We start from the raw sequence: 16111 nt of genomic DNA, 5'->3' as shown, positions 1-16111 counted from the left end.
GATAGTCATTTGTCTTAAGCACAAACAAAAAATTTTCACTTTTAACTTAAAAGGTCAAACTGATGATTGTTGTGTTACTATGACTGGAACAGAAGACAAACTCCTTTCAATTAAAAACAAACCAAAGCAAAATAAAACCCTAATACCCTAAATTTATTATAGCCATACCTCTGTTTCAGCTGCCAGCTCATATTTGGACTTTTTGCCTGGCATAGTTCGAATAAGATCAAACAGACCATCCTCATCAATAATTTTTGTACCTAAAGTTGATGCCTGGAGCAAAAGAAAGAATTAAATGTGAAGTCAAGTTACATTAGGTTTTACATAATTCATTTCAAAGTGTTTTCCAGTAAAAAACTATGACTAGGAACACAACAAGAAGAATGCTATATATATATATATATATGAGATACATATATATATATGTGTGTATGTTGAATGTATGCACAGAAATAAAAAAATAACAAAGCCATAAACCACTTGGCAACTTTTCATTTTAAAAATGCATTTTGCTGTTAGTACTGCTTCCAGTTGGCAGGGATACTGGAAATTACCAGTTAAAAGAGGAACAATTCAGTTTCAGTTTGCCTCTGGTCAGGCACAGGAGCACACTCACCTTCTCACACTTGGACTGGCCGCAGTCTCGCCCCATCACCAGGTAATTTGTCTTCTTGCTGACATTGCCAGTTACTTTTCCTCCATAACGTTCAATCAGAGACTTGGCCTCATCTCTCTCAATAGACTCCAGAACACCCGTAATCACAAATGTCAGGCCTTCCAAGCAGTTTTCAGCTCCCTGAGAACCAGAGCATTGCAGAAAATGCCATTACTGATACAATTCTACCCAACAGTTCTTAACCATCAGCTATTTTAACCCTCTACCACATCAAGTACCCTAGGAAACTTCACAAATAAGATTATCATTCCTAGCTAGGTAATAGTTCTGAAAGTTCAAATGGGAATAGCTACCAAGAAAACTTCACACACAGTTTACCTGACCATACTTGTAGCACTCTGTGCTTCAAGCATAGCATGTCAGTCAAATGAGTGACAGCAATCTTCAACTTTAGGACCAGTAACTATTTTTTATCATCATGACTTCCAAGTTTTTAATACAAATTCTTTAGGACGCTTCCTTACTGCTTAGTCACTGCTTTACATTACAATTTAGGTTTCTTCTAATACATTCTTCCAGTGGGAAATAAATACCAGTCTTTAAACAGTTAAGTTGCTACTTATTAAACCACTTACAGCAGTAGTCTACCAAACACTCCACTTTATATCTAGAACCCTGTAGCCAAACTTACCTGAGGTATCTCTTTGGAACCCAGTGCTTTCGGACCCTCACGATTAAGGAAGCTTCGGTAAGCTTGGTAATTGTTTCGCTTCTTTTCAGAGTCCTCAGGACTCATAGACTGGGTCAGGAGAGGGAAAATAAATTAACATACATATTACATTTATAAAAACAGCAAAATAAACCCAAGCTTCACAGTTCAAGACATTTCCATGCACCAAAGGAACAGCCAATTCTAACAATTGTTTTTAATCTACTAACATGCAATACTGAAGCTTGCTCTGCTTCTGGTGCTTGTGTTGAGGTGTTTTTTCTTGTTCCTTTAAAAATATTTTTTAAATGTGAGTTTAAAAAATATATACCCACTGTTTATTGTCAGCTTTCTGTAGATTTATCTATTGCACATGTATATGCTCACTTAACTAAGAAATTGTCGCTTCAAATTCCCATCCTATTTGTGATTCACACTTACATAAAAGCAGAAATCCTATGAAGCAGACTTTAAGAGACATTTAAGCTTCCTAATCAATAAACAACTGTTAAAACTCACCTCAAAAGGAGGTGCAGGCTCTCTCTTCTAATTACAGCTGCTACTTAATTGTCAAAATGGGGTACTTCGTACTGTATTATTAAAAAGTACAGTAATTTCATGACTATAAAGTGCACCAGATTATAAGGTGCACCTCCCGGAGTCGGCAAATTTCGCAACTTTGCACATTATATAAGGTGCACTGGACCATAAGGCACACTTTTTTTTGCAGCGAGGATCTGTGCCACACGCAACAAAGTAACTAATTAGTAACAGAATCCCGTGATCGTGGAGTTTACTGGCTTGGCTCGGGGTCGGGCAGGTTCAGCCCCGCTCAGAGCTGCCGCCGGTGCCAGGTGCCTCTACCACCCGGTGGTGCCAGGAGCCTGTGCTGCGCCGTGATGCTGTCAGCCCGTCCCGACCCTGCGCTCCGGGAGTCCCATGCCGCAGGAGCCATGGTCACCCTGAGTCAACCCAGAAGTAGGAGCCATGGCCGCCTCGAGCCGCGGTAGCCTGGCACCACAGGAGCCCTGTGCCCAGGGCTCCCCGCGGCGCTGGGCCTGCCGCGGCACAGGGCTCCTGCGGCTCCGATTTCCGGGTTGGCAAATTTCGCAACTTTGTATACTATACAAGGCGCACCGGACTATAAGGTGCACTTCCAGGTTCGGACCAAAATCTTAGTCAAAAGGGTGTGCCTTATAGTAGTGAAATTACTGTATATTTTAATGTTGTCAATAACTGCCAGTCTCCAAGAAATAGCTATTGAATCAGATAAAAAACCTAAATTCTATTCCTACATGGTATATCAGTAATAAGAAAAAATAGGAGACTACAGAGAGAAATATAAATCTAAAAAAATGCCATCTACCATTCTAACCACAGAACAGATCCTCAAGGTCAACTCACTCACATCAGTAAATTTTCACTCACTAAGCAAGCATCAGAACTCCTGCATTCTGTTTTCCACCGAAGTTAAACAAGAGGAAGCACAGAACTGATTTTGCAGTGCACCTGCACACCTTAATGGGCATTAGAAAACCTCAGGTCCTTCATCTGTTTAATTTACTCTTTTCCAGATAACTTTTTCCACACAGTTTTACAACTGCTGTAAAGAAGGAGCCTTATGGTCTTACCAGAATTCAAATCCTTAAAAGCTGCCCAGGAGATTCAAAGTACCAAGTTACAACAGTGACACCGATAATAAATGAAAACTATTTTCCTGCAAATTCCAGCAAGACATCTAAATTAAATTTGACACCTCCTACCTCAGTCTTCTTGGGAGAAACTTTCTCCTTCTTTGGTGTTGTCTTCTCTTTCCCTGAAGCTGCTTTTTCTCTTGATAGTGAATTTTGAGCACCTCTTTCCTTTTCAGCATCTTTTTTACCATCAGATGATTGTGGAGATACACGAGAACCTTTCAACTGTTCAGATTTAGTTTGTGGCTTTGCAGAGTAATTCTTGGCTGCATCAGCTGAGTCTGTTGCTTTCACTTAAAAGGAGGCAGAGGGAGAAGAGCTCATACATAAAAATGTATCCTGTTAACATTATAAATTAGTGCAATGCTTTTCAGTTTCTGTGTCCTACCTCCTTCTGACTGCTTATATCCTGCTCTTGTATTAGGGCTGCTGTCGATGCTCAGGACTGTTTGCTCTCCTGTATCTTTCCGAGCCTAAGTAAACACAATGCCAAAGTCAGGGATGTGTGTCCCAAGCTACCACTGAGACACAGCAACACACTTCACTTAATTGTGACTAGAGGAACAGAGGCATCCAGCACACACTGTCTGCTTAGGCAGAACACCCTTTACTGAGCAAGGAAAAGCCAGGAGGGAAGTATAAAAACGAGTGTTATTTCCATGAAAACACTTTAATGGAAAATGTTTTTTTAATGCATTTGTACGGAAGTCTCAAAACAAAGGTATATAGATATGAACACTCCCAGCAATGCAATTCCTAAAAGCTTAAGAAGAATTCAACCTTTTTCTTCTGTGGCGTTTCATCCAACATGGCCAGAGTTCTAGCAAATTCTTCATCTTCATGCAGCTGTCTCTCCAGCTGAAAAAAAAAATTTTAAAAAAATTTTTAGGTTAATACCAAACAAGTTCTAAATCCAGTATATTTTGTAAAAACTCTAAGCAAGTACGTAGCTAGAAATAGGGTGTCCTACCAGAGGCAAATAAATTTCTGGAAAGAAATACAGTAATTTAACGACTACAAGCCGCACGGACTATAAGCCGCATCTCCGGGTGTTGGCAAACATTTTGTTCTTTGTCCATAAATAAGTCGCATCTGATTATAAGCCGCTCTGTCGTTTGCAGCAAGGACAAAGTTGCCAAATAGTAACAATAAACAGGGTTTACTGGCTCGGCTCAGGCTGTGCAGGCTCGGCCCGCTCGGGGCTGCTGACGGGGCCAGGCAGCCCAGCTCGGTGGGGCCGCTCGGGGCCAGCCACTGCTGCCGCTGGGTTCGCTCGCCCGCCCCGGCGTTGCCCCGTGGTGGCAGGCAGGGATGGAGCCCCTCCGCTCCTGCAGCGGCAGGAGGGAAAGGAGCACCCCGGCTCCCGCCGTGGCAGGCAGAGGTGGAGCCTGCCTGCTCCTGCCGCGGTAGGCAGGGGCCTCCCTCTTACCCCACGGGTCGCAGGGATGGCAGCACGGAGCCCCCGCCTCCTCCCCGAGCCGTGGGGATGTCAGCACAGAGCCCCCCGCCTCTCCCCCGCCAGAACGGGGGAGCCCCTGCCTCCCCCCCCACCCCCCACGCTGCCGGCACTGAGCCGGCCCCACTTGCCATGCAACACAGTAACCAATTTGTAACAATCACCAAATCCTGGGTTGTACTGGCAGGTGCTCGGCTCAGCACCCTGGCTGGCACTTCCGGGGTTGTAAATGTCAGAAAATTTTTCACATATTAGCTACTCCTGAGTGTAAGCCACATTTCCGGGGTGGGAGCAAAATTTTAGTCAAAATGGTGCGGCTTGTAATCATGAAATTACTGTACTTGTTTCCCCCAGAAAGACTAGTTAAATCTAATGAGAAAAATGGATTTGTTGAACTAGAAACATTTTTATGCCTGTATAAGCTGTTTTCAAATGAGTTTTTTGTTCATGTTTTCTATTGTTGTGTACCCTTTTAAGTAATCAAACTTTGAAGGCAGCACCTCATAACAAACAGCCTGCAACAAGATGCAACCTGTTGGCTTTATCAGAAGCAGTCCCAAAAGACAAGTAGCAATAATGCCTCTTAAAAATCATGATGTCTCCAGAATGAATGTTCTATTCTCAATTACTACTAGCAACATATATTAAAAAAAAAAAAATATATATATATACACACACATATATGTCTGTTTTGGAGAATTTAACTACTGCCCTTAGCCTTGCTCTTAGTGTCGGTTCTATTTACTGCAGGGAACCAAATGTACTTTAACTTTCTTTTATTTATACTCATATAACTGATTTTCTCTGATAGAAAAATCATTAAGAACAAATAGTGCATGACATCTGTGAAAGTTACTTATTAGTTGCAAAAAACCTTACCAAAGTCAGTTTGGTTTCATTTTTATTCCACTTAACAACATAAACCTGACATCTCCAATGGTAACTGAACCTTTAGTTACCTTTTCTGTCCAATATGGTGCCTTGGGGAAAACCATTTCTGTTCATGAATAGTGTTCATTATTGCCAATAAATACTGACCATTGTTTCAACAACAGAACAACAAAATTATTTTCATAATTAAAATCCAACATGCCATGCACTAAGATCCCAATAAATAGCTTTATAAAACCAGTATGTCATAGTCATTGCTTGCACGTGTCCATAACAGTAAGATCTACCCTCACTGTGTACAGTGAGCAAGGGAAAGGACAGTGACCATCAAATGCAAAACTGAGGCAGAGAAACATCTGATATAAAGTACTTTGATCCACAGAAACTGACTGTTATACATAAGATCAGTTCAAATGAAAGCCATCATCTTATTTTTCCTGACAGATTAACTTTCTAATAGGGTGAAGTTGGATTAATTTAGTCTCATCCTTACCTTCAGAGGTGCAGATTTGTCTGTATGATCTACTTATTTCAAACAATATTCAATATTACAAATATACAGTAATTTCACTACTATAAGGCGCACCCTTTTGACTAAAATTTTCCCCCGAATCCAGAAGTGCGCCTTATAGTCCGGTGTGCCTTATCTGACATACAAAGTTTAGAAATTTGCGAATCTGGAAGTGCAATCTGCGAGCTGAGCCAGGACCCGCAGTCGCCGGGCAGGGGAAACCGGGAACCAGCGCGGCCGCCGGCCGGGGAGAAGCAAGGGGAAGCGGCGCGGTCGCAGGGAAGCGCCAAGAACCGCCGCAGGAAAGCGCCGAAAAGCGGAAAAAAAGCGCCCTGGGAAAGCGGGGAAAAAGCGGGGCAGCCGCCGGCCAAGGGGAAGCCAGGACGCAGCGCGGCCGTGCAGTGGGAGCCGGGAGCTGTGAGCCATGCCAGCCGGCACCGGGGCCCACTGCACGGGGAGGGCGCCTGGGGCTGCGTTTAAAAGCTACACCGATCTTTAAAAAATGTTTGCAAATTGAGCACCTAACAGTAATTCATTACTTTGTTGCGCGCCACACGGCTCCTCGCTGCAAAAAAATAGTGTGCCTTATAGTCTGGTGCGCCTTATATGATGAACAAAGCTGCGAAAGTTGCCAACTCCCAGGGGGGTGCACCTTATAGTCTGGTGCGCCTTATGGTCGTGAAATTTCTGTATGTGAGAAATCAAATTTTTCCAGAAGCAAGAAAGTATGTTTAAGTGTACCTTTCCCTCATATTAGTACTGATTCAAATAGGAAAGTTTAAGACATGTAAGGGTCATTCACATTTTTCTCAACTATAAGAAAATTCAGAAGACAAGTAAAACAGGTCATGGAGGGCAATGACTTTTAATTTTTCACTCCAGAGAATGAAAAAAATCGTAACACCATCAAAACACTACCAAAACATGAGGAAGCAGAAAGTAGTTTCTGTGTGAAAGGCAGGATTATTAGAAGTACATCAGCTGCACAGATAAAGTCTGCATAGACAGAAAATAGATTAAGTGATACACTCTATTTACATAACTGAAATAATGCCTATAAAAATAACTGTGTGACCAGGCTTGCACACATTGATGAATTTTACTACACTTAGTTATAGTATACCAGGAAAACCCATCTTAATTTCTTAAGGATAAACCATTTTAATTTAAACAAACTGCTCTTGATATAGAGCATAAAATTTGTAGAATTTTTACCTCTGAATCTTCTTCAAGCTGCAGTTGCCTAGCAATGGCCTCATCATCTACTGTGCTGTCTCTGCTCTGTGAAGGCTATATTAAAGAAAAAAAGACCAACCATTCAGTTGCCCCATTACTGTGTCAATTATAATAATTTAATATGTATACATTCCTTCTGTATGCTTCTAGAAAAAGACTGCTAATGAGACATGCAGCATTTATTTCTAGCCCTCTAACCTGAACTCTATTAAACAAGGCTATTTTTAAGAGATTTTATTAATCAGAACAAGATCATGCTATAATATAAATATTTCAACTCTTCAAACAGTGATTAACATCTCTGAAGCTATCACAGTTGGCCCACTTGAAAAATACATCAATAACTACACAGAGAATTTTTATACTTTACTTGGTGCTTTGTTATGCCATGAATATGTGTGCCATTAAGTTTGGGAGAACAACCTTACCCCTCCCTCTCCTGCCTGCCCTCCACCCTCAAATATAAGCTATCCCTTCTGCTCACTAACCTCAGAAAACTTAATGGAATTCAAGAAAAGTCACTTGAGAAGGGGCAATAAGAAAACACTCACTTTGGGCTATCAATCACAGAAATGCTACTCCAAACTTGTATTTGTGGACTTGATGTGCACACATGGATCGTGAGAGCTCAGCTTCTATGTAAGTGATCATTACCAAGTAACAGAAGGCAGGAGCAGCAGTCAAACTGTTCACTTCGAGCTGCCATCAGACACACAGGTAGCCTAAAGGAACTTCATCAGTACTCACCTCTTTCCTTTTACTGGCTACCAGTTTTTTTTCTGAACGTTGGACACTCCTTGTCCCAAAGAAATCAAGTGCAGAGGTGGGAGTCTGTTTCACTGGAGAGAGGGGCTTGACTTTAGCTTGTGGTTTTACTGCTTCTTTTTTCACAGTATTTGTTCCTGGACAACCAACCACTGACGTCCCATTCTCCTTCAGTTTCACGGAAATTCTTTCACTGGCAAAATCATCATCTTCATCTAAACACAAGGAGAATTCCATTACTTCTTGCACAGAGAACTCAAGTTCTAATAATGGAACTGCCAAGAAAACTATTTTGGCGCATTACATCAACTCAGCCCCTAACAAAATGCTATAGGCATTCAGAAGTTTTTTGAAAAAAAGGCTGAGTTGCACAACACGTAGAATTTAACAACTTTAATAGCATAACTCAAGTCTGAACAGATTCAGTACTGAAATAACATGACATTTGTTACTTGTGCTCATACATTACCTCTCAATTAGAGAAGTTCACAAGGAATGCCTTCCCTTCTTAAATGGGGAAAACAATAAACAGAAGATCCAGACGGAAATTTGAACTCTCTCCTTAATTAACGAATTTAACAGCCCAACTCTTCCTTCATATTTTATGTGAAGCACAGAGGCACATTTATTTTATTACTTTATGGTATTCATCAACAAAGCAGCTAATATAGACTTTGTAGACATGCATTCTTAAGAATCTCTCCATCTTATGTTACAAACCAAGGAAAAATATCAGTACATTTTCTTAAAAAAAAAAAAAAACAAAGGGATTTCTTGGGTAAGTGTCCTAATTATTTTTAAAGTATTGCTCATAGTTTATAACGTTTTAGCAAAAACATTTCAATGCCATTTTTCACTTTTTCCGTCTTAGAGATTCTATGAGCTCTCTACATCTCTGCACTTAAACGCACTTTCCTTCCAGTACAGTAAAACACAACTCAAAGAAATACAACAGTTTCACAGAAATCAGACGAGGTCAGCAAGACAAAATGGATTTTTCAGTTTGAAAGGAGGAATAGTGGCATAGAGTCTTACTAAAAATTAGCCCCCAGACCACCAAACAAAATTTTAATCTCTCTTTTACAGACTCTTCTCTAATAACCAGAACATGGTCTGTCCAACAATGGAAAAGAAAGAGGGTTTGATGGCCATTTATTCATTCTGAACCCAAACTCTTCATCTGATAGTCAATCAATCAACAAAAAATTAATACCAAGGACTTCAGAGTTTGACGTCATGTCGTTAAGTCTTCCTAACAGTTACACAAATGAAACCCTCTCACTGAGGCATACAAAACCCGACATCTATCACTGCCACATGATTAATACAATAGCACAGAAGACAAACATCACTGGACAAACTTCTGACTCATGATAAAAGCACCATCTTTGCAAATTCTTCTACAAACTCAAAGTGAGCAAATACACTGAGAGAAAATTCTCAAAATTAACATCAGACACTAAAAAAGCAGCAGAAAGACTTGAGAGGAACAGAAACAGAGGCAGTTTTATTTGCATGCCTCTAACTGAAGTCTAGTTTTACTTTTCTCAAAATAGAAATGTTTTAGACACTCACCTCAAATATCATAAACACAGATTGTTCTAAATATCTATTTTTAACAGTACTTAAAGAAATAGCATTAACACAAAAACACATTCATTTTCCAGCAACCCCTGAGTTAACTCCCCTTACTCCTTTCCATACAAAAATTTGTTTTCTTACTGCTTCCCTAAGTTTAGAAGACGTTATACATCTGTCATGTCTTATTTTTGTTGTAGTCCAGACAAAGACGGAGGGAATACATTATTTTCTGTTTCACCTGTTCTCAACAGATGGCAGTGTTTAGAGTGTTTTAGGCATCAGCCAGAACTTGCTGCTACTGAGCACTTACTACACAGAATATCATGAGAACCAAGCAGGATTCCACCTATTGTTGGGAGAGAAAGTTCAGAGAGGGAAAAAACCAACACAAGGATGCATCTGTAAGGGGGTAAATTGGTTCAGCGGTTAAACTGAGAATGCCTGAAGATAAAAATTTATCCAAGAGAAAGTAGCACCTCAGGCAGCTCAATTCACAAAGCAATATACGGAAAATCCAATCCCAGGCCCTCAGCTGACAGCAGCAAGTTCTACACAAAGCTAAAAGCTTTACTGTTCTCAACACAATTTATTTTCCTGATGCAGCAGTAAATGTCCTTCTGCCATTTAGGTCAATTTAACAAACTACGACTTATCAGGGAGATTTGGACACTAGATGCTGTAGACTCCTATTTTACAATAGTTTCAACTCTGAATAGGAGATTGCTAATCCCAAACAATTTCAAGAGTATTTTTGGCTCTTTCAAATTTTTCAGTTTACCAAAAAAAAAAAAAAAAAAAAAAAAAAAACCGACAAAAAAACTTCTGCAGGAGTAAAATACACTGTTACTGTAAATCAGCAGCTAACGTAGATGTAATTACAATCATTTGTTTTAAGATTATACAAATCATATTCTGCCTCCCTGCTCCCAGTTTTTCTTAAACTAAGAACTGCTCGATGCTAAAAAAGAATTTTTACTTATCGTTACTGTTATCAGAAGATATGTATGCAATATTGATTTTTTTCATTATTCACTTATAACCATAAATAGCAATAAAACCCAACAGGATATTACTTTCTCTTAAGCAGGAAGTAAATACAATTGGATTTTTATTTAAAAATATATGGACTCAAGTCATTTATGAAGCCAGTACTACATACTATCAATAGTTAGAACTTGGTCTTAATTATGTTGTTCCAAGAAATGACAGGATTAAAAGCATTTATTGACGGCAAGCAGTGGCTGAAGACCGACGAGAGACTCAATAACGAACAGTCACTGATAAATGTAAATAAAGAAAAGAGAGAATGAGAACACAGAAGTTGTCATTAGGAAAGAGAACCAGCGTCATTCCATTAAGAGGGTTTCAAAAGAGGCTTTAGGGGACTGACACTAATGCTTACAGTTTCATCCCAGGTACAGGAAACTGATAAACACATCACACATTCACCTGATCTCCAGGCACTCCCCTTATTTCAAGTACTGATAAACACCAACTTTTTCAGCAGAACCTTAACATTTTCCCTCGAAACAAACTGCTCTCACACACCTACTGCCACAGAAGTAAACAGCAAAGTTAATCAGCTGCACACTTCCAGTCTCCTCACAAGCATGAAGACAACTTTATTTACAGCTCTGAAAATGCCAAGAATCATACTACTGCTGCTGCACTAATCAGGTCAATGTTTCTCACCACGTGGCCTGTAAAAGGAAAAAGATGTGCTCTTATTCACACAAGCAAGTCCATAATTTGTGGAAAATACAAGTGAAAATTTGGGTTTTTGTAAAAATTGTAGATTAACTGCATTCTTATAGCAGTTGTTGGGTAAACCTTGAGATAGCCTTATACGGGGTCATGAACTCCACTAAGAACTAGGAATCAATTTCATCATCAACTAGGTGACTTTTGTACTGTAAAACCTTTCTACAGCAGAACATGACTACTCACAGAACAGTATTTCCTGTTTACATTGATCCATTTTTGTGTGCTACACAATGAAAAAATATCCTGAACATACACTTCTTTATTTTTTCCAGGATCAGCTCACAACTACAACACAAGTAAAGACTATATATTCTAGTTGAGGCTTCTGGAAATCAAGTACGTGTGACAAAGGGAAAGCTAATCATGTGATCAATGGAACACACAGGCAGTGACAATCAGGAGATGGCTTTTAATTATTTTGTATGCAAACACTTCATATGAAGCAGGGATCTATTACGCCAGGCAATGTAGGAGGATGAACTTCCCTAGCAACAAACAACTGTCATCCTGGGGGTTTTAAGAGCTATTCCATGACGTTAAAGCACAGATGGCTTTTATTTTATATACCATTCCAGTAGTAGCACAATTATGTTAATAAACCAATGCCAGCAGGTCACTTGTAACTCTTTGTTATTCCTCTTCCTTATCCCTCACTCTTTCTCAAAAGAGTTTCAGCCGTTGATTACTGAGCATCTGCAGTTTTCCCTAACTGAGGCTGATGAAAATTATCTAAGCTGTTTTAAACATAAATTCAGATCCTTTTAAAAGCTTGGGTATAGGAATTACCTCAGCCAATCTAAAAAGGGAGTAATCCATTGTAGGCAGGGACAATGGCAACAAGCAGCATAGGACAGTTTCTCAGAGAGCCTTCAGAACAATGTATTTAATTAATTCATTATTTCTGTACTGCTGAGTTGCCCATCACTAGAGAAAATAATTCCCTGGTTCTTACTCTATTTAGGATACAAAATATTTGAGGCAGGAACGGCCTCTTTTTATGATGTCATAAAACCAACTCCAAACTCAGGCAGGGCATCTACAGATTATAAATAACTTGTACTTATTAGGATGTCTGTTGAATGGCACTTGTAGACTACTACATAAGGATTTCTGTATGGAGCTAAAGGACTACATCCTAAAATCATTAAATCTACATTACTTGTGAAAAATGGTAACTCTGAACGTTTTTCAGTTTCAATGACACCTCTTCTGCACAAGTACTCAAAACAGTTCCTATCCTACAGGACCTGCCATCTGCAGCAACAGGCATTGCTGTCTAAGCTAAACTGAGGGTGCAGAAAATAAGGTTGGTGTACAGTCCTAGTACTGACTTTATTTACTTTACCTATGCATGGGTCAACTACTCAGCACTCCCAATACTTGGCAGGATTGAGTTTTGTACTCATGTTTGCCTAAAGTAACTATTTAAAAAGATTACTTTTAAGATAATCACTTCTCAAAAAAGCCAGCAAGTCTATTTCAACTCAACCCCACTAACTCTTTCCAAAGAACAGATGCTATGTACAACAAGCAAAGTGTATTTTTTCCTTTCTCCTCATTTAACAAAGCTAGTACTTGCAACCTACATTTAAAAATTTAGATATTATGTTATTTTAGATTTTTCATGGTATTTCTCAAAAAGCTAACTGATTTTAGATGTACTACAAACATGCACTTCAAACCACAATTGTTAGCACTTGGTGTATATTGACATTTCAAGGATCTGTGCTGTTATAAAAATATAAAGCTTACCTGAATCACTTCACCTTCACACCTCTAAAATGAATTTACCTTTGAATTCTTCAGTTATAAAAGGTAAATCTTAGAAAGTTGCCTCTGTTTTATCTTTCATTTTGAGATAAAAACCTTTAGGGACACAAGACTGAAATGCAAGTTAACTACTTGAATGAGACACTTAAGTGTCAAACTACATAGCCTTTGATATACTTCATCCAATACGTGTCAAATAGAATTGTTAGTAAAGTCTATATGCTTAATTTTGGGACCACTAAAATATGTAATAAGAATATATTTAAACCAAAGTAAATTATCTAAATCTGCAAACCCATCTACTATAGCAACTCCTTCCAAATGAAATGCTTGCATTTGGCATACAAACAGCTGTGTGTATTACCTCAGCAGGCAATTAGAAGGGATCAGTCCATTAACTCATTCCAGTTTATTAATTACTGAAACTTTTATTCACTTGAACAGGTTACTTTTCTACAACAGTAGTTCACAGAAACAGATCTGAATCCCACCATGCAATGAAATTTCAAGTTCTGGTTTAATTGCCTGAAGTTACCTGCATGACAGGAATATTCTGTAATGCCATGTGAATAATTACAAAAAGTAATTTCAAGCAATCCAGGTAAGTATAAATGTGGTAATTTTTGCCAGCTGCAGCTCGGGCAGCTCAACTTACTGAGCCTCTGAGAACACAGTGCTCTGTTTTCAGAGCAAATCAAATTCGCTCAATTTGGTTTTGTTTTCAAACAAAATCAATCAGCGTAGAAAAAAAAATCCCAACATAAATCCTCTTTTTACATTTTGAACTAATCCAGCAGATTAACCACGTTAAGACCAGTTACTCTGGCAGCTCAATAAGGAGATCTGAAAGGGAGGAAAACATGGATAATAAGAACAAGCAGAGGAAAACAGGAGCATCTTGAGCTACATAGCTACACCCTGAAGAGTGCTACAGAGACTAAACTAATATTTTATTTCATGTCCTGCCATGTTTGAAATACAGGCTGACAAGTAATTCTAATGTCTTCTCATAAACAAATGCTTTTTCTTAGTCAGAATTACATTTATTTCTCAATATTACTGTTATCCTAGTTTCTGTAGAAAGAAAAAAGACCAATTCTATAAGAATAAGATTATATTTTACTTCATCCACACCTCTTACACTTTCCATCCTGTTCAGAGAGTTAACTACCATCACACATTCACTATGTTCATACAACACTCCTCTCAACTCTTAAGAGTTTGAGTACAAGAGCACATTTACCATTATATGACCCTTATGTTGTACTGCTGGTATTCCCAAACTTAACCAAATCAATTTTAAACAGTTTCACTCCTCAAAAACTCTTACATTCTGCTCTAAAACATCCATTCCTGCTTCTTCAGAGGATTTCTGCCAGAACCCACTCTCATTCCTCAAACGCGTTTCACAACTCCCTTAAGGTTCAACTACACCTTCTCAACTGACTTTTCACAAAACACTTTAGAGGAAAGTAGGTAAAAAAAAATACTAATTATCGCCTCCTCACATTTTTATTTAAGTATAGCATTTTCCATAAGTAAGTAGAATACAAGTATTGCTCAGGGAGTGCCTGTGACAATATTTTATTTCCCCATTAAATATTTCAGTGAAAGACACGCTTATTCACTGACAACCTGCTGCTCATTTGAACCTGTGCTTGGATGTGGGGATTATTTTTCTGCCCACCAGTACTTAATTTTTTGTCTGAGGTTGTTTTGTTGTTTGTTTCCCCATTCTCTACATTAAAAGAATCTATATTCAGCAAGGACCTTCACAAGCTATTCTTTTTGTTCTGTCTTTTAAGCTGTAAAGGGACAATTTTCCAGAAACCTGCAGACTTCCTCAGCTCCTACTATGTCAGGTTTTCCACCTTTATAAATAATTCAGCCTACTACTACAATAAGACTTTTCTATTTTTAAAAATATCCACGCAATCAAGGCAATTGCTATGTTTACCTCTACACAACGTATATGAAAGATTAAGTACTCACTTCAAGCAAGGTCAAAATTCTTGCTAAATAACCACCTGTGATGAAACCAGACGAGGTTCAACAAACCACACTAACGGGTCATCTCCAAAGCTCAAGGTTCCACACTTCATTAAACAGTACAAGTATTATTTTAACAAGGACAATGAACATTTGGATTTTTCCCAATCCCCCTAAGACTGTACTACCAACAAAAAAGGCTCATTTTTTCCCCACTTGTTACTGCGCAGAGTAACTTAGTTTTATCTTTGGCCATCATGAAACTAAATATTTACTTAGATTAAATGCATCAATAAAATACAAGAGCAACTATTCTTGCTTTGCTCTTTTGTCTTTCAAAAAATTAACTTGTTCACAAGCCAGTAAGAAACAAAGCAACACAATAATCCAGATCAGTCTACTCTTACACAAAGATAAAGGTTAATTTCCCCAAACACTTTTGGAGAACACTGTATCCCACATAGATATACAGATCAGCCGAAAAAGAAATTCAAGCAACAAGAGGAAGAAAGTTTCAAATTAAATTGAAAAATAGGTTGAGGCAATTAACTACCAAACTTCTACTGCCTTCTTGATGCCAAAAGGTTCTTTCAAACACTGCCATGGACAGAGGCTTTTAGAATGACATTCTGACTTTTGAGTGAGTCCAAGCAGCATATTTTTGACTGAAGTTTCCAGTTCCGTAACAGTAAAAATAAGAAAAGGAAAAATGTCTACAAATTTTGTCAGGATCTTTGTTAGGACCTTCTCTATCTGTATGCCTATACTCCCATTCTTGTAAAACATTCATCTCAAGCCAACTGCTGTATCGATACCACTTAAATGCACTCAGCCTGACAGTTCCATCAAGCCGAAGAAACAATTTATAGAAATTAAATGTACACAAAATTCAAGTATTATGTCTCAAGGTTATAAAGGCATTGTTTTAAAATACACTGTTAAATCAAACCTGTGTGTACTTAAGACTCTCTTGATAAGAGCAACCTTGAACCCATGGTTTTCAGGGATTTCACTAATAACCTTGACTAGTGTTCCCATGGTATCCCTAAGCAGAAAAACCTGATTACAACACTTGCAATTGCATAATAAACCTAAATATATGCTGTTTATTCCCCAGGAATTTGATGAT

The 16111-nt window shown here is 38.6% G+C and overlaps 1 protein-coding gene across 1 annotated transcript in view; it reads right to left on the bottom strand.

Moving 5' to 3' along the window:
- Nucleotides 1–16111, bottom strand: part of RFC1 (replication factor C subunit 1) — a 37438-nt gene that overhangs the window by 11698 nt on the left and 9629 nt on the right. Inside the window, exons 5-12 of the mRNA XM_033060235.2 lie at nucleotides 7861–8093; nucleotides 7093–7158; nucleotides 3800–3877; nucleotides 3408–3492; nucleotides 3089–3312; nucleotides 1308–1415; nucleotides 617–796; nucleotides 169–273 (exon numbers count right to left, since the gene is read on the bottom strand). Coding sequence (XP_032916126.1) covers nucleotides 169–273; nucleotides 617–796; nucleotides 1308–1415; nucleotides 3089–3312; nucleotides 3408–3492; nucleotides 3800–3877; nucleotides 7093–7158; nucleotides 7861–8093 — 1079 coding nt within the window. The remainder of the gene's footprint in view (nucleotides 1–168; nucleotides 274–616; nucleotides 797–1307; nucleotides 1416–3088; nucleotides 3313–3407; nucleotides 3493–3799; nucleotides 3878–7092; nucleotides 7159–7860; nucleotides 8094–16111) is intronic.

Source organism: Catharus ustulatus, chromosome 5 (genome assembly GCF_009819885.2).
Source record: "Catharus ustulatus isolate bCatUst1 chromosome 5, bCatUst1.pri.v2, whole genome shotgun sequence".
NCBI lineage: Eukaryota > Metazoa > Chordata > Aves > Passeriformes > Turdidae > Catharus > Catharus ustulatus.
Note: the sequence above shows the minus strand (reverse complement) of the source record. Positions and strands in the feature narration are given on the sequence as shown.